General features: G+C 36.5%; 1 protein-coding gene across 4 annotated transcripts in view; it reads right to left on the bottom strand.

The window, feature by feature from the left end:
• KLHL5 (kelch like family member 5) overlaps positions 1 to 23587 on the bottom strand; it is an 83370-nt gene that overhangs the window by 25084 nt on the left and 34699 nt on the right. For all 4 annotated transcript variants that reach the window (XM_061164573.1, XM_061164572.1, XM_061164575.1 and 1 more), the window contains 5 exons: positions 21411 to 21593; positions 18289 to 18425; positions 17590 to 17786; positions 12474 to 12686; positions 384 to 570 (listed from right to left, as the gene is read on the bottom strand). In XM_061164573.1, coding sequence (XP_061020556.1) covers positions 384 to 570; positions 12474 to 12686; positions 17590 to 17786; positions 18289 to 18425; positions 21411 to 21553 — 877 coding nt within the window. In that variant the 5' untranslated portion in view covers positions 21554 to 21593. The remainder of the gene's footprint in view (positions 1 to 383; positions 571 to 12473; positions 12687 to 17589; positions 17787 to 18288; positions 18426 to 21410; positions 21594 to 23587) is intronic.

The raw sequence follows: 23587 nt of genomic DNA, 5'->3' as shown, positions 1-23587 counted from the left end.
GATATAGCTTATATGTGGAATCTAAAAAATAAGTACAAATGAACTTCTTTACAAAAGAGAGTCAGAGTTACAGATGTAGAAAACAATCTTATGGTTAACAAGGAAAAGAGGCGAGGGATAAATTGGGAAACTGGAATTGACATATACACATTACTATATATAAAATATATAACTAACAAGGACCTACTGTATAGCAAAGGGAATTCAATATTCTGTAATGACCCATATGGGAAAAGAATCTTAAAAAGAGTGGCTACATGGCTATGCATAGCTGAATCACTCTGCTGGACACCTCACACTAACAACACTGTGAATCAGCTATACTTCAAAGAAAAACAAAAATTCATTTTGTATGTTTCTTCAAATAAAAGATTATTTAATACCTTTTGTTGAATCCATTCCACCAACTGCAAATAATGTACCAACAGTTGACTTCCTAGGTTTTGTCCGAGGACTCTGTAACATGGGCCGTCTCTCTGGTAGTAAGTGATACTTCATTGCTTCCATAATTAGTTTCTGACATTCTATATCATCTCGAAAAAGTGCATTATTTTCCATGTCTGCTAGGAACTAGAAAAAAAATAGTGAGTAAGTATATTGACTGATCAAGAAAATAATGAGGCTAAAAGAATAAACACAAACATTCACAAATGGAAATTATCTCATTAAAAAAAATCCAAGTCTGGACATCTATTTTTAACTAAAATATTCAACAGTTGCAAAATTTACATTTTACTGAAAAAAAGAACTAAGGAAAAGTGGTATGCTTTAAAATCTTAATAGTGCTTATCTCTGGGTAGTGGGGAAACTGGTGCTTTTAAAAATAACTTTTCTGGTATGTTTCTATATTTTCCAGATTTTCTAAAATAAATCATTTTACTAAGTTAGAAATAGTTTTAACTGAAGAATAATTGTAAGTGGGAGTTGACTAGACCACATTTATCTGGCCTCTCTAAGGAATGTTCAACCAGCAACAACAGCAAAAACAAACTTTACAATTTTTCCAAGGGGCAAAAAATGCCGAATGGTTGATTATTTTAAAAGAAATAAAATTCCTTGTACTTCATTGAATTCTACATTTTTTACCTATGTAATCTTACATAAATGCATAAGTATGGTTACAGCCTACCTTTAAAAGATGAATTAAAAAAAAAAATGACTTTCTCTTCTTTTGTGCTTGGTTCTCCATCCCCTTACTTACCTCTTTATTGCCTTATTTCTTTCATTTAGGATACTAATTCATATGAAGTTAATTTTTAAACAGAGTATGAGCTGAAAAATACTTTTTCTTCCAGACGAATAGCTAGTTCTAGACCAAAATAATTCCCTCCATTTCCCAACTGAATTGACCCTTGGTCATAGTAGTCTCAAGATATATGAGATCTGTTTTTTGATTCTCTATTCTGTTCCACTGATATATTTGTCTATTCCTTTCCTAATACTAAAGTATCTTTTTTTAAAAGTCTTCATTGAATTTGTTACAATATTGCTTGTTTTATGATTTGGTTTTTTTGGCCATGGGGCATGTAGGATCTTACTTCCCAGACCAAGGATGGAAACAGCAAAATCTTAACAAAGTCTTAACCACTTAGCAAAGTCTTAATCACTAGACTGCCAAGGAAATCCCTATTACAGTGTCTTATGACATTTTTTGCTTATCTGACATAAATCTACCTTCACTATTCATTTTAATAATTTTCTGGGCTATTTTTGAGTCTTTACTTTCCATATAAATTCAAGACAGATTTGTCTAATTCCCCCTCACCATCTTGATCCTGTTTGAATTCTAATAGGAACTGCATTAAATTTATTAATTTTGGGAGAATTTATATTTTTATAATACATCTTTCAGCTCAAGAAGCCATCCCATTGTTTAGTTTTCTTCATGTAGGAATCATACCTTTTATTAAATATATTCCTACAAGTTTTATTATTTTTATTGCTACTAGAAATAAATTATTGAATTTCCACTTTGCATTTCTGCTGGAGAACAAAAATCCTATTGATTATTGCATACTGTATTTTAACCTACTACTTCACCACATTTCCTTATCAAACTCTACCCGTTAGTCATACAATCATAATAACTGCCAAACAGGGATAGTTACACTTTTTTGTAATGTATACACCAATTATATCATTTTCATTTCATTATTGCAATTGCTAAAACCCTCCAAGCAATGTTAAATAATTAGAGTGATAAAGAGTATCCATCTTATAGTTTAAATTGATATGGTTTCAGTGTTTCACTACTTAGGAAAATAGCTACTATAGCATTTCATTTTTTACTATGTTTAAATAACTTATCTTTATTATAGATATGTTGTTTTCTTCTCTCCCTATTTTAGAGTTTTAAAATTAAGAATGGTTAATTTTTTCCAAATATCTTTTATACAGCTAGTGATATGATTATATGGCTTTTTCTCCTTTAAATTATTGATGTAATTACCTTGACAGATTTCCTAACACTCAACCATTCTTATATTCTTGGAAAAAAATCTTCCTGGTCATAGTGTATTACTCTTCTGATACACTGCAGGATTGTATTTGACAATGTAAGGTATATTTTATATACTGTATAATTCACCATTTCAAGTATACAGTTCAATGATTTTTAGTAAATTTACCAAGTTGTGCAACCATTACTATAAAAACAGTTTTGGAACATTCTCATCACCCTGATTAGATCCTGAATGTCTGTTTACTGTTAATCTCGGTTCCTATCTCCTGTTCCAAGCTCTAATCTGTCTCCATAGATTTGACTTTAGATGCTTTGTATAAATTGGATCATACAATACATGGTCTCCTGCATCTTGGTTTTTTCATTTATCATGTTTTTGAGGTTCACTGGTGTGTAACACGTATCAGTATCCATTTCTTTTTACTGTTGACTGCTACTTCATTGTATAGATACATCGTATTTGATCTAACCATTCACCAACTGATAGGCACATTCAAGTTTTTGGCTATTATGAATAAGGCTGCTAAGAACATTTGCGTGCAAATCTTTATGTAGATATGTTTTCAGGAGTAGAATTGTTAGGTCATATGGTACATTTATGTTAACTGTTTAAGAAACTGCCAAACTGTTTTCAAAGGTGTCTGCACTATTTATATTCCCACCAGCTATCTACAAGGGTTCCTGTTTCTCCACATTCTCACCAACAATTATTACTGTCTTCTCTTTTCAGCCACTTGAGTGGGTGCAAAACGTGAGTTTACTTTGTATTTACTTAATGGCTAATAATGTTGAGACTATGTTCATATTTTGATAATGGAAGAGAAGGAAGTCTCCAATAAAAGTAACTGTAAAATAGCTTGTGGCATCTGGCAATTGACAATGGCATGTGAAAGGCAAAAAAAGCCAAACTGACACAGAAGTCTCAACATAGAGAACAGATTGGTGATTTTTAAGGGGGAGGGAGCTGAGGGGGAAACAAGAGTGGGAGGTTGGGGTTAGCAGATATAAATTACTATATATAACTGATAGCACAGAAAACTACATTCAGTATCTTAAGATAAACCATAATGGAAAGGAATATTAAAAAGAATTTATACATGTGTATAACTGAATCACTTTGATGTACAATAGAAATTAACAATATTGCAAATCAACTATACTTTAATAAAAACAACTATTAAAGCTGGAAAAAAAGATGTAAGTCTCAGGATCCAAGGCAGAGTGTAAATTCTGATATTAATCATTCCATGTTATCCTATGCACACAAAATATAGTTATACTTGGTACAAGTCATTAATGAATATACATCAAATGGCTCATTTAGATTAATCTCTAAATTAATCTCTATTACTTGTTATACACAAATGCTTTAGTCCTTTCTAAATAAAAATACATGTTAAAATTGGAGAAAGTAAAGTCTTAGAAGACTCAACAGTTACTACAATAAAATATATTTCTTAGCATGCTGACAGTATCTACAATTTGTGAATAAATGGGATTAATTTTACTTAAGTAGAGAGATGACAGTAATGGAAGAAAATATGAATCCAGCAATATAAGCACCAGATGAATGGAAGACCAGACATCACTTGGAAAATGATTCACAAAGCACTGAGAAAGGACTACAAAATACAGACTCTCATACACTCTGCATTTTAGGGTAATACCGTGTATGTTCCCTGCCAAAAAAGAATGGCAAATTACTAAAGTGGAAACATTTAGAAAAGATGAGAAACATGTTCAATTTGTAAATTTTTATCTTCACTCACATACTTGACAAGGCCTTGCAAACAGCTGAGAAAAGAAGAGAAGCTAAAGGCAAAGGAGAAAAGGAAAGATATACTCATTTGAATGCAGAGTTCCAAAGAATAGCAAGGAGAGATAAGAAAGCCTTCCTAAGTGATCAATGCAAAGAAATAGAGGAAAACAACAGAATGGGAAAGACTAGAGATCTCGTCAAGAAAATTAGAGATATCAAGGGAACATTTCAGGCAAAGATGAGCACAATAAAGGACAGAAATGGTATGGACCTAACAGAAGCAGAAGATATCAAGAAGAGGTGGCAAGAATACACAGAAGAACTATTCAAAGAAGATCTTTATGACCCAGATAACCACGATGGTGTGATCACTCACCTAGAGCCAGACACCCTGGAATGTGAAGTCAAGAGGGCCTTAGGAAGCATCACTATGAAGAAAGCCAATGGAGGTGATGGAATTCCAGCTGAGCTATTTCAAATCCTAAAAGATGATGCTGTGAAAGTGCTGCACTCAGTATGCCAGCAAATTTGGAAAACTCAGCAGTGGCCACAGGACTGGAAAAGGTCAGTTTTCATTCCAATGCCAAAGAATGTTCAAACTACGACACAATTGCACTCATCTCACACGCTAGTAAAGTGATGCTCAAAATTCTCCAAGCCAGGCTTCAATAGTACGTGAACCATGAACTTCCAAATGGATTTAGATAAGGCAGAGGAACCAGAGATCAAACTGCCAACATCCGCTGGATCACAGAAGCAGCAAGAGAGTTCCAGAAAAATGTCTACTTTTGCTTTATTGACTACACCAAAGCCTTTGACTGTGTGGATCACAACAAACTGTGGAAAAATCTTAAAAGACATGGGAATATCAGACCACCTGACCTGCCTCTTGAGAAATCTGTATGCAGTTCAAGAAGCAGCAGTTAGAACGAGACATGGAACAACACACTGGTTCCACTTAGTGGAACCAGTGGAATCGGGAAAGAAGTATGTCAAGGCTGTATATTGTCACCCTGCTTATTTAACTTATATGCAGAGTACATCATGAGAAATGCTGGGCTAGATGAAGCACAAGCTGGAATCAAGTCTGCTGGGACAAATATCAATAACTTCAGATATGCAGATGACATGGCCCTCATGGCAGAAAGCAAAGAACTAAAGAGTCTCCTGATTAAAGTAAAGGAGGAGAGTGAAAAAGTTGGCTTAAAACTCAACATTCAGAAAACTAAGGTCATGGCATCTGGTCCTATCACTTCATGGAAAATAGATGGGGAAACAATGGAAACAGTGACAGACTATTTTTTTGGGCTCCAAAATCATTGCAGATGGTAACTATAGCCATGAAGCCATAAAATTAAAAGATGCTTGCTCTTTGGAATAAAAGTTATGACCAACTTAGACAGCATATTAAAAAGCACAGACATTACTTTGCCAACAAAGGTCCATCTAGTCAAAGCTGTGGTTTTTCCAGTAGTCATGTATGGATGTGAGAGTTGGACTAGAAAGAAAGCTGAGCGCCGAAGAATTGATGCTTTTGAACTGTGGTGTTGGAGAAGACTCTTGAGAGTCCCTTGGACTGCAAGGAGATCCAACCAGTCAATTCTAAAGAAATCAGTCCTGAATATTCATTGGAAGGACTGATGCTGAAGTTGAACTTTAATACTCTGGCCACCTGACGTGAAGAACTGACTCAGTGGAAAAGATCCTGATGCTGGGAAAAACAGAAGGTGGGAGGAGAAGGGGATGACAGAGGATGAGATGGCTGGATGGCATCACCAACACGATGGACATGAGGTTGAGTAGACTCCGGGAGTTGGTGATGGACAGGGAGGCCTGGTGTGCTGCGATTCATGGGGTCGCAAAGAGTCAGACACGACTGAGCGACTGAACTAAACTGATATGACTTGCACTAAAACTATCTCCCCACAATAGTAATATTTCCCCCAAATACTACTTAAGAGTGAAAAACAGAATGTGAATGATTTATGAACTCCACAGGCTTTAAAAAGTGTTTTGGTACCTCAAACTTGTAAATTAAAAGAATGCTAAAGATAAATACTGATTCATTTTATATTTCTGAATTTTAGTAAAAAACAATAATGAGAATTGAGAACAAATAGTGGAGACCAAGATACCTGTAATGCAGACTAATCATTGGGAATATTAAGAATTTAGGTGTCAAAATATTTAAAATAATGCCCTAATGCAGTTGACCCTAGAACAACACGGATATGAACCATGAAGGTCCACTTATATGTAGATATTTTTCAACAATAAATACTACAGTATGACACAATCCATGGTTAGTTGAATCCATAGATATGGAGGAACCTCAGATGGAGGGCAGGTGATACGTTATACACAGAATAATCCCCATGCTGTTTGAGGGCGAACTGCATTTTCATCCACATTTTTAAAAACAGCATCAAACAGAAAAGCCTGGAATGCTTTCAAAGGTAAAATAAAACCACACACACCTATCTTCTGGATTATTCAGAGTTTAAAAATAGAGCCACACTAAAATGATTATTTGGTTGAGGATTATAATAATATATATTATTTCCTATATTATTTTAAGGAGACACTACAATAAAATGACTATATGTAGGTTGAACTCATTATAGTTAGGCTAAAAGAGAATGTTTCTTACCAACAGAGTAGGGTTAAAACTCTATGACAAAGGAATTATTTTATGAAAGTAAATTCTTTAGGTAACTAGATGTACTGGTAAGTTTTTAAAAATCAGTCATTTATTTGATAGGCACTAGACATTTTTTGCTTTCATTTGTCACTTTTATTTTTTATTAAGCTATAAATGACATATAACATTAGCTTTAGATGTATAACATAATGATTTGACATATCTATATATTGGGAAATGATTACCATAGTAAGTCTAGTTAACATCCATCCCCACATAGTCATCTTCTTTCATGTCTGTGATGAGAACTTTTCAGATCTACTCTCTTAGCAATTTCATCCTTTTCCTATCTTTTAAAATAAAACATTTAGAATATAATCCAAGATTTTCTTGATGATTTTAGAGTCTACTTCAATACTTTATCACTTGACAATTCTTATTCTCCAAATCTGTGCTTTACTTTTAGTAAGGGAAAAAAAGAACCTTGCTAGCATCTCTGAATGCCATAATGGTGCCATACAGTATTATCATTGTAGGAAAAAAAAAAAAAAAAAACATTGCTCAAAGAGGTGTTATTAACTTGTTTAAATTATACAGAGCAATGTGGCTTCCATCATTGCTACTCCCTGGGCTAAGACAGTGGTTCTCAAAGTTGAGTGTGCATCAGATGCACTGAGGGCTTATTAAAACACAACTGGCTTGGCCCCACCACCAGAGTTTCAGATTTAGTAGGTGGAAGCCTAATCATTTTCATTTTAAACAATTACCCACGTGGTACTGATCTTACAGTTGGGGAACACACTTTGAGAAACACTGGGCTAATCCAATGCATTTATTGTCCTTATCTGCTTTTCTGCAGCATCTAATGATATTAAAATTTCCGTTCTTAAACCTGCAATCTCTTTTTAATAGTACTACAGTTATTTGGGCTTCCCTTGTAGCTCAGTCAGTAAAGAATCTGCCTGCAGTGCAAGAGACCCAGGTTCAAACCCTGGGTTGGGAAGATCCCCTGGAGAAGGAAATGGCAACCCACTCCAGTAGCCTTGCCTGGAAAATCTCATGGACAGTGGAGCCTGGTGGGCTGCAGTCCATGGGGTCGCAAAGAGTTGGGCGCGACTCAGCGACTAACACTTACTTACAGTTATTTATGGGAATACCAGACCACCTGACCTGCCTCTTGAGAAACCTATATGCAGGTCAGGAAGCAACAGTTAGAACTGGACATGGAACAACAGACTGGTTCCAAATAGGAAAAGGAGTACGTCAAGGCTGTATATTCTCACCCTGCTTATTTAACTTATATGCAGAGTACATCATGAGAAACGCTGGCTGGAAGCACAAGCTGGAATCAAGATTGCCAGGAGAAATATCAATAACCTCATATATGCAGACAACACCACCCTTATGGCAGAAAGTGAAGAGGAACTAAAGAGCCCCTTGATGAAAGTGAAAGATGAGAGTGAAAAAGTTGGCTTAAAGCTCAACATTCAGAAAACTAAGATCATGGCATCTGATCCCACTGCTTCATGGGAAATAGATAGGGAAACAGTGGAAATAGTGTCAGACTTTATTTTTTGGGGCCCCAAAATCACTGCAGATGGTGATTGCAGCCATGACATTAAAAGACGCTTACTCCTTGGCAGGAAAGTTATGACCAACCTAGACAGCATATTAAAAAGCAGAGATATTACTTTGCCAACAAAGGTCCGTCTAGTCAAGGCTATGGTTTTTCCAGTGGTCATGTATGGATGTGAGAGTTGGACTGTGAAGAAAGCTGAGCGCTGAAGAATTGATGCTTTTGAACTGTGGTGTTGGCGAAGACTCTTGAGAGTCTCTTGGACTGCAAGGAGATCCAACCAGTCCATCCTAAAGGAGATCAGTCCTGGGTGTTCATTGGAAGGACTGATGCTGAAGCTGAAACTCCAATACTTTGGCCACCTCATGCGAAGAGTTGACTCATTGGAAAAGACCCTGATGCTGGGAGGGATTGGGGGCAGGAGGAGAAGGGGATGACAGAGGATGAGATGGCTGCATGGCATCACTGACACGATGCACATGAGTTTGGGTGAAATCTGGGAGTTGGTGATGGACGGGGGGCCTGGCGTGCTACGGTTCATGGGGTCGCAAAGAGTCGGACATGACTGAGTGACTGAACTGAACTGAACAGTTACTTAGGCAGATTTTGGACTACCACTATATATTAGTATCTCCTAGGGTTCCACCTCTAGTGCTTTTACGTTCTCTTTGATTGGTGTCACTCTCTTCTCCTTGGCTTCAACAACCTAAATCAGTGGTTTCTAAAACGTCTTCTTAGACTCTAAGAGGATTAAAGGTGTCAATAAGCTCTGGGAATGTGCTGCTTCTACTTCCTTCCCCACCTTCAAAATTAATGCTTCATCCTGTATTCTGTATTAACTGACAGCACCTTCATCAATCCCGTTGCACAAGTCAGAATTATTCCGGACTCTTTCTTTTTTTCACCTTGTACATTCAATCATTCGAGTGTATCAATCCTACCTCCTAAATAGCTCTTGACTGTTGTAATTAATTTCTCTACCTCCACTGTTTTTTTTAAAGTGCTTAATTCACTTGTCGGAATCCAACAGTCTTCCTTAGCAGGTTCCTACTTTGATCCCTCCAATCTATTCTCTGCAATGCAATCATAGGATCTTTCTAAAATAAAAGGATAATTATCCCATTCCCTACTTAAAATCCATTAGTGCTTCCTCATTGCTTTTAGATAAAAAAAAATCCCAGTTCTTTGGCATGACTAGAATTTCTCCACAATCTGGTCTGCTTCACTCTCCAGTCTCATCTCTCAATACTATCCTTTTTGTTTCTGTAACTTCAGCCATGCATGCTAGCTTCAGATTTCAGAACATGATATATTTGCTCATGGCTCCATAACCAGGACTCCTATCTTTTCTGGGCTATCATGCCCATTCTTTTGGGTGACTAACTTGGCTTGCAAATTGAGTGACACATCAGAGATTTTCCTAGCTTCTCCACTATCAGTCTAGGTGGACCACTCCAATTGCTTTCATAATGCCATGTCTATCACAGACTTCATCTCATTATATTGTAATTACTGATTTGCTTTTTAATCATTTTCTTCCTCCACCTGATATTCTCCTTACCTAGCAATTTTACACAGAGTACATTAAAGAGGCAGAACGGTTCAGTAGAAAAGGCATGTAGCTTTATTTGGGTTCAAGGTCTACCTCTGTCTTGTTGTTCAGTCGCTAAGTCATGTCCAACTCTTATGCAACCCCATGGACTGTAGCTCACCAGGCTCCTCTGTCTATGGGATTTCCCAGGCAAGAATACTGGAGAGGGTTGCCATTTCCTTCTCTAGGGGATCTTCCCAATCCAGGGATCGAACCCTAGTCCCTCTGCGTCTCCTGAATTAGCAGGCGGATTCTTTACCACTGAGCCACCAGGGAAGCCCCTGTCTCTTATTAAATCTAAAGTCAAATATAACCACAGTGCAGAAGAATACGATTTATGCAATCACTTTGTGATTTTGAACATATGGCTTTACTTTTTTAATTTGTTCTTTCATTTGTACAACAGGTGTTAGACTAAATGATCTCCAACATGCCTTTCAACTCATATGATCTTATGACTATGATTATCAGCAGTATCCTGGATAAAAGAAATTCTAAAGGTCTCTGAGAATCATGCAAATACAGTATCATAAATATTTGAAACTACAGGGCTGAAGTAAATTGCCAGGTTACTTAATTGCACAGGTTCTTTTCAAAGTCTACTAGGATTTTTCAGACTTTATTTTCTTTCCTCTAGAGAAGGATAAGGAAAAAAATTAGGCTGGACAGCAGTAAAAATAGTCCTCTTTAAATCTGATTTTAAGAAATGTTTTATGATGTTATTTTTCCTGAATTGTCAAGTCACGCAGTTTCACCCCTATGAATTCATACAATATTCTACCTCTGAAGAGGGAAGTCATTCTTGTAAAGTATCACACTGATTTTTGTTTCTGTAAGGTAGAGAGAAAACAGTAACTTTTGCTCACAACAGCTGGAAATAATACATAATGCTCAAGATAAATACATGCCAAATAAAACACACAGCACTTGAAACAACAACAAAAAAATCTGATCTTGAGTAGTAATAGCTCATTTTCTTCTTTTCTTTCAAGGACTCTACTTAAGGCCTCAAAATAAGCAGGCAAGTGTGCGTTAGTGGCTCAGGCACGTCCGACTCTTTGTGAGCCCATGGACTGCAGCCCACCAGGCTCCTCTGTCCATGGGATTTTCCAGGCAATACTGGAGTGGGTTGCCATTTCCTTCTCCAAAGCAGCCAAGCAGGCAGAGGAAATTTTTGTATATTCCAACTGAAATTATAAAAAGGGGAAACCATACATGTATATATGTTATGACTAATTGCCCTGAATACACCAACGAGGTATCTCTCAATTCTAAATTAGTGATAATAAATATACTATCATTATTTATAGCACATTTTATTTCAGAGAACTTTTCTGATCCTCATAAAAATCCTGTGAGATAGAAAGGATGTGATCTCCACTTGACAGATGAAGAAACCAAGGTATGTGAACATGCCAAGTCACAGAGTTTTAAAATGTCAGACTTAGAACCATGTCTCATTAATTTGTTTATCATCAGAGTCCAGCATTTAGTGGATACTTAATAAATGTATGGCACATGAATTAATCTAAATTTTCTGGTTCCTAGAGTTCAGTGTTCCTTTCATTAGCACCTTTATTAATTCTTCAATTGCTAGGATAGGTTTATAGCTGAGTCAAATAAAATTACTAACCCCAAAGCAATGATGGTACTTAATGAATGCAATATAGGCAGTCAGACTTTCTGGGTTGAAAACAAACAAATTTTTTTAGCTCACTATCTTTTCACCTTAACATTTCATAGGAACATACATAAAACAACCACGTCGAATAGATTAAGGAAAAAACCTATAGACAAACTAATGTTAATGGGCTTCTCTGGTGGCTCAGATAGTAAAGAATCTGCCTGCAATGCAGGAGACCCAGGTTCAATCCTGAGTCAGGAATATCCACTGGAAAAGGGAGTGGCAAACACTCTAGGATCCTTGCCTGGAGAATCCTATGGACAGAAGAGCCTGGTGGGCTACAGTCCATGGGGTTGCATAGAGTTGGACACAACTGAGCGACTAACACAATTAACATTAATGTACATTAATTAATGTAATTAGCATACTGTAATTAGCTCACATTAATGTAATTAGTAGTCCTTCAGTATTCTGGGGACAGGGGGTTGGTAGCAGGACCTATGTGGATACCAGTATCTCAATTTAAATATGTAGTATTTGCAGTTAACCTCTGCACAGCTTCCTATATACTTTAAATCATCTCCGGATTACCTTTAATACCTAATACAATGCAATTCCTACATAAACAGTTGTAAATGCAATGTAAATATTATGTAATAGTTGCTGGCACAGAACAAATTCAAGTTTTGCATTTTGGAATTTTCTGGAATTTAAAATAATTTTCAATCCACGTCTTGTTGAACTTGGGATGTGTGGAATGGTGTCTACTCAAAGTTGTTGAAATTATGGCATTGATTTTTAAACAATTAAAAATAGTTTACCTGTGGTGCAAGAAGAGGTAGCCTAATATAAGCCAAAAGTTTACTGAGATCTTTCCGTCTCTGATCCAAATCATGACGAACCCAAGTAAGAAGTGCGTTCAATATTGTCTCCTCATTAGGAATGTTCATGTCATCACTGGCTAAGAGCTTTGCAATTTCACTGGCTGGTAATAATACAAATTCCTGGTTTCGAATTACTTCCATGAAATTTTCCTGGAGGAAAAAAAAAAGAGCATATAAACAATACTGTTTCTTCTTTCCATCACAGTTTAAAAGAAACTAAACATTTCTTAATTAGATGCCAAAACACAGTTTATACTTTAGCCCTTTCTAACAATGTATTGTTGCTTAAAAGGGGAAAAAAAGACAGTAGAAAATAACATTTAAACTGTAATTGTTATTAAAATTCTCATTTCTCTGTATACACAGGATTAAAGTGATAATATCACATATCACAATTTAAAAAATAAATTTAGGACTTTTAGGTATTGCTTTCCTCAAGTTAGGGAATAGTTTTGGCAAGTCTTTCAAAGGAAGATAGAAAAAATGAAAGAAGACACTTTATATGATACTCCAACATCAAAAGTTAGTTCAGATTTGTGGTTGCTGAAGAATTTGGCCAACAGGGGAGCCAAATACCTGGGTAAGAGTGAAGTATTTCTCTTACCCAGAAATGGCTTCTAGGGTGGCTACATTTTCCAAGACCATTCTGGACCACGGAAGTCTTCTCAGACTCTGCCTGGCAAGAGCCTGTGTCCTTAGAGCTATCCTAAACCCAAAACGGCCTTCTAAAGTGTTTTAATATTATTTATAAGACCACAAAGGATTTTAGGTCTGATGTGAAAACTTTAATCTCATCGAACCTGATCTATGTACAAAGTGCTTTTGCTCTCATAGGAAAATGAGCTGATAGGGATAGAGTAAAGGGACAACATAGGCGATTGAATAGTTAATTGCCCTAGGGGACTGTAAGTAGAAAAAAAAAAGTATGGGAGACTCCTGGAAGTTAATGATCACTCAAGAAAGCAGGTTTTCTTAACCACAAAACCAAGCAGCCTTGCTTAGCAACAAAACAGTAAGACAGAAGCATGAGACATGCTCCCCAACAATAAAACAATGGTGGCCTGAGACCCACATCCTGCCCAGCGAGCTCAGTAAGTTAATGACCCCCTAGGACATGCTCTCTGCACACGTCAAACACAACAACAACAGCATTTTATGGAAAGGTGACATTTCAAAGTGAAAGACCCTCATTGTACTGGGACCTGAAATAATATTTCCATAGTGCCACGACAGTCCCACCTGTCCATGCAGGGACAGGAAAACTCTCCTGCTCAATACTGAGGGAGGATTATGATGGAAGTGTGATATCTGCTCCAGAATTGGCCTCTCACTGAATTCTTTCTGTGCTGAGACATAAAGAACTGGAGCTCCCTGGAGCCCCCTAGAGATTTCAGAGCCAAAACAAAAATGTTGACCTAGAATGTATTGGGACTCCAGGATCTTAGACTGAAGATGACTTAGTTCTGGTCACATTCTTGAATCATGCTCTTTGTAATTTGAAATGGAAGATAAAAATGTCCTCAGGTGTGAAATAGCAGTAATAATTTTTACTAAGCTACTATGCTCAACAATCTAAAGAGAAGGAAAATAGTCTTCTGGTGTACAAGTCTTAATGCATGGGCTGTTTATATAGTTATAATACAAATGCAAACGCTCTAAGTATTGTCCCTTAATGTTTTTCTTATGCTTCTTAATGCACTATGGCTGTCTCAGCACAGAGTTTTAGTAAAAAAGCTATGGCTGATTAAATTAGAGCTGTTTAAAAATAGCTTAAGCTATTTAAATTAGAGCTAGAGATAAGGACTATCAAAAATTATCTTCTATATTAAAATGAGAATTATATTTTCCATATAGCCTCTAGTAACCCAAGTTAGGTACTGATCAAAGATATATCTTGGGTTGACATTTCACTCCTTTTGTAGAAATTCTTAAGAGGAAAACCATACATGAATAATTAACGATATTCAATAGCTTCAATTCATCATGATTTGTTAAAGATGCCCAAATGAATCTATTTTAAAATGACTGATTATCATTTTTCAGAGATATATTTTAATAAAACCTCAGGGCTGAAATGGCTTCAAACAAATTGTTCTACTCAATTGTATATTGACATTATAAAATGATTTCATAACACATAGCAAGAGCTATAAAAATGTTGAAGCTCTCAACTCCTAGCTATCCCATGAGTAGCTTAATCCTTGGTAAATAATTCACAAGAGGGGGGAAAAAGCCAATGCTTCTCTGTACTGTTACCTATAATATTAAAAAAAAAAAAAAAAAAAAGAGAAATAGCCTAAACCTTCAGCTCTAGGGGGTTGTAACTCAACTGGCTATTATTCAGGCATCAAAAACTTTAGGGACAAAGATCACACAGACAAATAGAAAGATATTTATTATTTAATGTTAAATGAGATTCTGAAGAAATCCAAATAACACACATTTCTAATGGTTCACAAGTACAGTGTATATTACAGTCAACAGTTACACAACACTGAGGTAACTACTGCCACACTTTCAAATGGTATTAACTGCATTTCATCAGTGAGAAAAGGATTATACAAATATTCATTTAATAGTTTATTTGTTGATATATCTATTTCAGAACAATGCCCATTCCATTCTGGTATAATCTGTATTAAGTGAAAATAGAGTTTTTCAACACCTTATGGAAATACTACTGAACTCAAGGTTAAACACAAAGTGCTTTTCAAAATTATTAATTTGGTTTTGAAGCAGGTATTTTAGCAGAATTCAAAGTTTTAAATAGTTTTTCTAGGTCAAGAAACCAAATTTAAAACTGCAAAAATCAAATGTTTGTATTTATTCCATAATGACATTAAATATCTGTAATGATATAACCAGTCTCGGACTTTTTTGCAGAGGTTAAACGATGTGTTTCACGTCATGTTCAGTGGCAGTCAAAACAAGAACAAAAGTTTCCATATTTCAAGACTACAAGAAGGCACTTCTCATCCCTTCCTACTTGTATTCATGCAGGATGAATGAACATCCCAAGTATATGCACTATTTACTAATTGTGACAATTGATTTCATTCTGTGGCACTGTGCTTACTTCATATTTTAAATCCATTTTATGATATAAACAGCTATCATGCTACTAAACACTTGCTAGCACTATGCTCTTTCCCCCTTTGGAATAGTTTTTAAGCAAATGAAGTTACTGAGAGATTTATTTAAATTGAAGATTGAATTTTGCTATACATTTTCATTCAGTTCCCACAGCAACAATTCAAATCACACAATCTGTCTCTAAATTACTTTATATTAGAATTCAATTTTATGTATCTGTTGAAACTGAATAGTCAAATAATGGCCTTGAGGAAAAAAACTATCACAACTAACTGGCTATAAATATAGCTTTGTACACACAAGCTAATTTAGATTTAACTTATATCTAAGCCTTAAGGCAGCAATTATGCCTCTACTGTAAACAATAAGAATGACCTAAATGCATACAAATATTTGCATGTGAATAAAGCTCCTTCGTAGGTAAGAGATATTACGTACATTATGAACTGATTACGAAGAAAACAAATCCAGCTTTATTTTACTTATGCGCATCTTATTCCAAAAAGCATCTGAACTTGAGGTGTAAAAGTTAAAGTGAGAAATCCACACGGAAGGATAAAGACTGGAGTGGGAGGGGGAGGATATTTCAAAGGACTTAACTGATAAGACATTAACCTGATACCATGCTAGGTCTGTACAGCAATGCCCTGTCACACAATCTCTCTTTTTTCACTTGAAGAAGTCTGACATCATAAACTAGAAACACTTCCCACAACAGTTACACCACAGGGAGAGTCACATCCATAAAAGCTGTGCTTTTGCCTGAGGGCTTTTGCTCACTCACATAGCTCTCTACTATGTGGAACAGAATAAATCTAAATGATGATGATGATGATGGTGTCATTTAATGACCAGGTTGATACTGCGTATCAATCACTGTTTTACTGGTACTGTGTACCGATCACCATTTTAAGTGCTGAACTTCTATTAACTCACTTAATCCTTGCTTAAGCCTATGAAATAGGTAGAATTAATCTTCCCAATAGTTATAAACATCTGTTCTTGTAATTTTTTCCCAATTTCTATTTCTCTAGTGCAAGATTCCTAAAGTACTGGTCGATCCCTTCACATACGAACCAACTCAATGGGAAGATGGGGAATGGAAGACAGCTTAGACAAAAACATCTCTCTTAAATGTTGACAAAAACCAGTAACATGGATAACAACGTATGTGTGTGTGAATATTCACGTTCTTTCCTCTCTCAGAAGCTGTACTGTCCTAAATGAAGCTTTTAAAGCAAAAATCTTCAATCACTACCCAGGTATGAAAACCCACGCGTGGCAAAATGGTCACTCCTTAAAAATCCACACACCTGGGCTGCCCAAATCCCTCTGCCATTGGATGGTGGAGGCTGGTCCTAACAGCATGCTCTCAACATGCCCTGATTTTCTTGCTGTCCTAGATCAACTTGTATCCATTATCCTCTAGCCTTCTGAATCAGAACTCCCTGGGATTTATTTTCAGCATTTGCTACAATCAATAGGAACATCTTTCTAGGTAGCTAAGATACTTCTTACATTAGTCAGACTCATCCTTAACAAACAGCCTCCCCCTTCCATCCTCACATCTTCTGTACTAGTGCTGCACCAATACACCATCGCTATCACCAACTTCCATCAGTGAGTAAGGGGATAATTTCTGAAATTCATTCATACGCTACAAGGTAAACTGTCTAGGGGAAATCTGCTTTTAAAAGTAGCAGACTGAAAATCTTGAATGAAACAGTTCTAAAATACCGCTCTGCTTCCTAGTGGCCGTGATAATTTAAGGCCTGCCTTATAAATCCAGGAGAAATATTACTTGGGGTTTTTCCCTCAGACCTCAATGAAAATATGAGACACCAGACAGTGAACCCGAACCTCAACAGAGCCATGGGAAAACAGCAACGTGCAGATGAGCCCGCAACAATAAAGAATAAGGCAGGAGCACGTGCCTGCCTGCTTTCTGAAAAATACATACCATGGTGTAATTGTGAGCCACTTTATGCAAATCTGTACAGCCTTGAGCATCGGCAAAAGAACGGATTCCAAGACAGTTGGATGGGTGGAGCTGTTTCATTAAAAACTTGCAGCATGCTTCCACAACCTGTGAAAGCTGAAGAAGGCAAGCTGTAGATAACAGGCACTCAATATTATCTTCTTTTAATTCCAGGCGGCCTTAATGATAAAAAGAAATTCCATTAACTATGGAACTATATTAGCTTTGGTTTATAAGGTAATTGATGCACACAATAATAATTCTAAGAGCTCATTACATGCGTTCCAGGTATAGATGATTTAAGACATTCCAAAAAGAAAGAAAGTACTAAATGTGAAAAATAAGCTACTAGTGCTTTGTGACTTCTACTAAAATAAAAAATGAATAGCTTGTTTCCAGAATTTTCAAAGAATGATGAGTAATAATGCAAAAATTGAAAAACCTCATATAATTCATCAAATTATTACATTAACATGTAAAAATATCATTCAAAAGCTTAATTATAATAACCACTTTAAAGGTTCTAATATAGAGATTTTATCTATAGAGGTACCACCAAGGGTGGTGATTGTAACAGTGGAACTGTTTAACTGTGGCAGGCTTATTAAAGGCAGAGATCTGAAATCTAATAATACAACTTAAATCTGAGAGGTTTTAAATTCACATTTTCAGATTTATTACCTGTATATGCATACTGAATCAAGGACCACAGGGAATTCGGTTCTACACCTTCCATTTTTATTTCTTCTTGTCTTGCTTCCCTGACATCACTAGTAAACATGGCAGCAAAATAATCCGAGACAGAGGAGAGCACCAATCTGCGAACACGGCAGAGGAGACCCATCAGTGCCCACAGCAAAGCTGATGCTCAGGGCCCAACGCTTTGCTTGCTTTCCTTCCTTTTCTTCTATTTTTAAAGAAACTTCTGTTACCCATAGAAAGGGTTCGGTACTAAGAAATGCACTTTAAGTCTGATAAACTGCTTTATGCTCTAGTCTTTTCCTTTGTTTTTTTCCTTTTGGGTCTTTTTTAACTTTTAATTTTGTATTGGAGTACAGCTGGTTAGCAATGCTGTGAGCGTTTTCAGGTAACAGCGAAGAGACTCAACCACCCATATACATGTATCCGTTCTCCCCTAAACTCCCCTCCCGTCCAGGTGGCCACGTAACATCGAGCAGAGTCCCATGTGCTAGACAGTACGTCCTTGTTGGTTATCCATCTTAAATACGGCAGTGTGTACACGGTGATCCCAAGCTCCCTAACTCCTAGTCTTTTCCTATGAATAATAAATTTCCATTACTGAAAGTTTTCTGCTGATGTAAATGATTTACTCATTCACTACTCAAATATCCCTTTTTATCATCCTGAAAAAAAGCTGTAATACTATTTAAACTAATGATATATAAAATGCAGGAAAAAAATGTAAAGGTTCTCCAGCTTCTTGTTTTTTAAAACAACCTAAGGTGTTTTTTTTTTTAATTATACAAGTAGTAAATACATGGGAGACATCTGACACTGGTTTTAGCCGGTTATTTTTAACTTTTATGATTTTTAAATGAGGGTATACTATAATGTTTATATTTTCTTATAAAATTATAGTATCTTTGTTACCACAATACAAAAGTATATTTTGTATCTTTTTATAATAATACATTATTATATAATAGGTATGTCTCTGTCCAAATTTATTGATAGTCACATATATGCAAAAATAGATTTTAAGTGGTGGCACTAGTGGTAAAGAACCCGCCTGCCAATGCTGGAGATGTTGGAGATTCAGGTTTGATCCCTGGGTTGGAAAGATCCCCTGGAGGAGGAAATGGCTACCCATTCCAATATTCTTGTTAGGAGAATCCATGAACAGAGGAGCCTGGTGGGATATAGTCCATGTGGTTGCAAAGAGATCTAGATACTTTGAGATATTCTGGTGTGAAAACTAGACAAGAGATCCCTTCTTTTATGGAGTCACAGTCTACAAGAAGACAAACAATACACAGCAGAAGTAAATTCTAAATGATGGCAAGAAGTGATAAGTGCCATGGGGAAAAATGTAGGGTAAGGGGAAATGGGAAGTTGGTTTAAATAGGTGGTCTCACTGGAAGGTGAACACTTGAAATAAAAGTTTAAGGAGGTGCAGGAATTAGTTATACAGGTATTTGCGAACAGCATTCAGGCGGAAGAGTAGCCAGGGCAAACATCAAAAGGCAGAAGCGGCATGCCTTCCACACGCAGGGAACAACGACGGGGTCAGAGCGGCTGAAGCAGTGAGTAAGATGGTGGGCAGCATAGTCAAGAAGTAACCTCAGGCTAGGTCACAGAAGCCGCGGGAAGACATGGGGTTTCATGCTGCAAGAGGAAGCATTACAAAGTTTGATCAGAGGAGCAACCACATCTGAGTACCATTTTACTGGGTCACTCAGGCAGCTGTGTAGAAAACAGAAACGTAGGGGAAAAGAGTGAAAACAGGGAGATGGGTTAGGAATTTCTTGTATGAGTAATCTAAGTGAGATGATGGTGTCTTACACAGGTGTTGCAGGTAAGGTATTGAGTTCTGTTTTGGAAACAGAAAATTTGAAATGCCTCTAAGAAACTCTGGTTGAAATATCTCTAATAAACCCACACTCACAACATGGACTTTTGGTCACAACATAAAGTGGCATCTCAATAAATGTATGCTGATTCAGGCATTAAAGACTATAAGACCAAGCCCATGCTTCCTAATTTTACTTTCACTTTGGAAGGTTTAACAAAACTTTTGGGACACACTGTTAATTAGTTTGGAATGGTATTAAAAAAAAAAAAAACCTCTGGGATCATAATGGTGATTAACACTGAACAATTAAATATGAAATTATTAGGAGAAAAATTATTCTTTATTAAACAGCTTCCATTTCCTTTTCTACAACAAAAAGTAATACTTAAAAAAAAAAAAAAAGTAATACTTCATTACTGTTAAATGCTTTTATTCCCTAGCACTACTGCCTTTCGTATTTTCTGGAGGTCAGCAAACAGAAGTTGGGATGTGCGTGGCTGCTCAGTCGCTCAGTAATGTCCAAGTCTTCGCAGCCCCACAGACTGCAGCCTGACAGGAGCCTCTGTCTGTGGAATTTCCAGGCAAGAATACTGGAGTGGGTTGCCATTTCCTCCTCCAAGAAGTTGGGACAGAGTTGACTATTTTAAAACTCAACAGTTTTGCTGCTCCAGTCTACCAGTTTGCTTCTAAACAATCACCACTTCAATTTCCACTGAGTTTACTGAAAGTTATACAACAGATAAAATTAGGTGGGGTGCGGCTCAAATAGTAGCTGAAAGCTATACCAAACGATACTGACAGACTTCAGGCTGGTATGGTTCTACAGAGGGAAAGTAACACTTTTGGGGTCATTTAATGTGTAAGAGGGCTTCCCAGGCGGTGCTAAGCGGTAAAAAAAAAACAAAAAACAAAAAAAACCGGCCTCAGTGCAGGAGGCTTAAGAGACGCAGGTTCAATCCCTGGGTCGGGAAGATCCCCTGAAGGAGGGCATGGCAATTCGCTGCAGTATTCCTGCCTGGAGAATCTCACGGACAGAGGCACCTGGTGGATCACAGTCCATAGGGTCACCAAGAGTCAGACACAACTAAAGCGACTGAGCACGCAGAGTGTAATAACTTCACATGCGCTGTTTTCTTTGCAGAAGTCCATGAAATATACCCTTTTACCAAGACACTCCACTGAATAACCAATTAGAACAAGTTACCTCAACATACACTACTAAATGATCAAGGAAGTATTTCACACATACAGAAATTTATAAAACAATCACCTGTGAGCTGGAATTCTGCGATCACCAGCAACTAAAATTACATCACATAACTGTTTGTGTCTCAAATAGTTTTCCATCTTTTTGAATGTTTGTTCAGCATGATTAAGGGCTTGGAAGAATTCATCTGATGAACATGGCTCCATAGTATGGCAGGATGACAACGTCTGACTGCTATTGGAAGTCCTGAGAAGAAAGAGAACACATGTTTTGAAATGTTATGAACACATTAAAAATATCTTTCCTATTAAGTCCTTTTAAAGCCTTCAAATGTGACAGAAGTAATGATACCAGTCAATATTAATGTGTACTCATCTATCATTTTTCCTTTTAAAATCAATGATAGATCAAATCGGCTGTGTGTCTTACAAACATTGTTAGTAAACGTGGTACCTTCTAGCTAACAACTATGTAACACATATTCTTTGCCTGTCCTTGAGGTCTCTTCTCTGGTCAATATGACATCTCTGCTGAAGAAGTGCCAAACTATATTCATACTGACAGCTATAGCTCTGACATTATATTGAAGGGTATAAGAGATCACTTTTTGAAGGCAGGAAAGCAATTAAACTATTCTGCAGATATAAATCCAAGCCATCCTTTATGTAAAAATGGGCTATGTTTCACAGTTCATTTGTAAGACAACTGTTTACAATACAAAATATATGATCATAAAAACAGTATTGTAAATAATTCATTTGATTTTCTGGTCAGTCTTCAAAAGCCTGCGTAACCTATAACTTAGATTACAAATTAAAAGAATTTGATGATCTAATCCAAAGAATGTTGGATAGTATCTAAAAATTATTTGAAATTTCCAAATTATAATGTGAAGAGTATGAGTTCAATATTTTCATTATGATTTATTGATGGAAAAAGTGAAAAGACTGAGACTAAGAATTAAATCCTAAACCCACCCCTTTCCCCCCTCCCCCTAAGATCCCGTCTCCAAGACTACCTGAATCAAGTAATCAACATCCCATGGTTATGCAATTAACCACAAAACCACCAACTGGGCCATAACTTAGTTCTCATTTCTCATCAGATCTACTTTTAAGGATATTATGATTCTGATAAATGCTTTGTTGAATCAAGCCTCTCTATATCTTCAGAGAACTTTCTTAAAATAAATATCTAATAACCTTGTCAAAGTCTTTGACTCTTTTATAATAAAGGGAACTGAAGCCAAGGAGATCAACTGCTTTGCCAAAAGTCAGAGAGTTTGATCACGGCAGAAATAGGGCCGTTGCAGAGAAATCTGTGTATTCACCAAAACTCTTTTTCTCCTGAGAATATAGCTGGACTGCATTTCCCAGCCTTTCTTGCAGATGGGTGTGGTCTTACAGTGGAAATGGACCGTGTCACCTCCCAGCTAAAGTGGCCAAGAGCAGGTGTGTATCTCCCATTCTTTCTTTCTCTAACCATGAGCACCAAGGACTTACATGGAGGAAGAGGCAAAATATACACAAGTGTTTATAACCAGGACTATATACACAGATTCTACTTGTAAGAACCATGTTGATTCAGATGTATCAGCTTTGAAAGTTAGCTGGGCCATGAATAATAAATCTCTCTACCTAAAGCCTCCCAGCCCATCGCAGTTTCAGTGCCACACAAATATGGGTCCTAAAGAATGTTCTTAGAGGATAACTGTGAATAATGATAATAGAAGCAAAATATAGATTATCTAGAAAGTATACATTGCACACTATGAATATTATTGGTGTAATGACTTGGGAAACCTAGTATGAAATACTCAACTTTACATTTAAGATCATTAGTATAAAAACATATTGAGTACTGTATAACTGTATGTTGCCTTTATAAATAAATGAGAATTAGAAGCTATTTTAAAATCTAGGGTAAAATGTAATTTAAGCAAAAACAAATAGTTGACTTGGATGAATACCAATTTGAAGATTTAAAACATTTCTCAATAAAATGTAGTTTTCTATTGTCAAAATACTGACAAATGATGATGAGGACCAGTGATCTAAGGATGAGGGAAGATTAGAATACCTAATTTTGTGTGTGAGTGTGTGACAGCAGAGCATATGGCATGTGGGGTCTTAGCTCTGACCCCCTTCAGAGGAAGTGTGGAATCTTAACCACTGGACTGCCCGGGAAGTCTGAACATCTGATTTTATAAGCCCAAATTCTTTGAAGAATAAGAACACGTG

The sequence above is a fragment of the Dama dama genome, chromosome 17 (assembly GCF_033118175.1).
Source record: "Dama dama isolate Ldn47 chromosome 17, ASM3311817v1, whole genome shotgun sequence".
NCBI classification, from domain to species: Eukaryota; Metazoa; Chordata; class Mammalia; order Artiodactyla; family Cervidae; genus Dama; species Dama dama.
The sequence above is the reverse complement of the archived record's forward strand: the minus strand, read 5'-3'. Positions and strand labels throughout refer to the sequence as shown.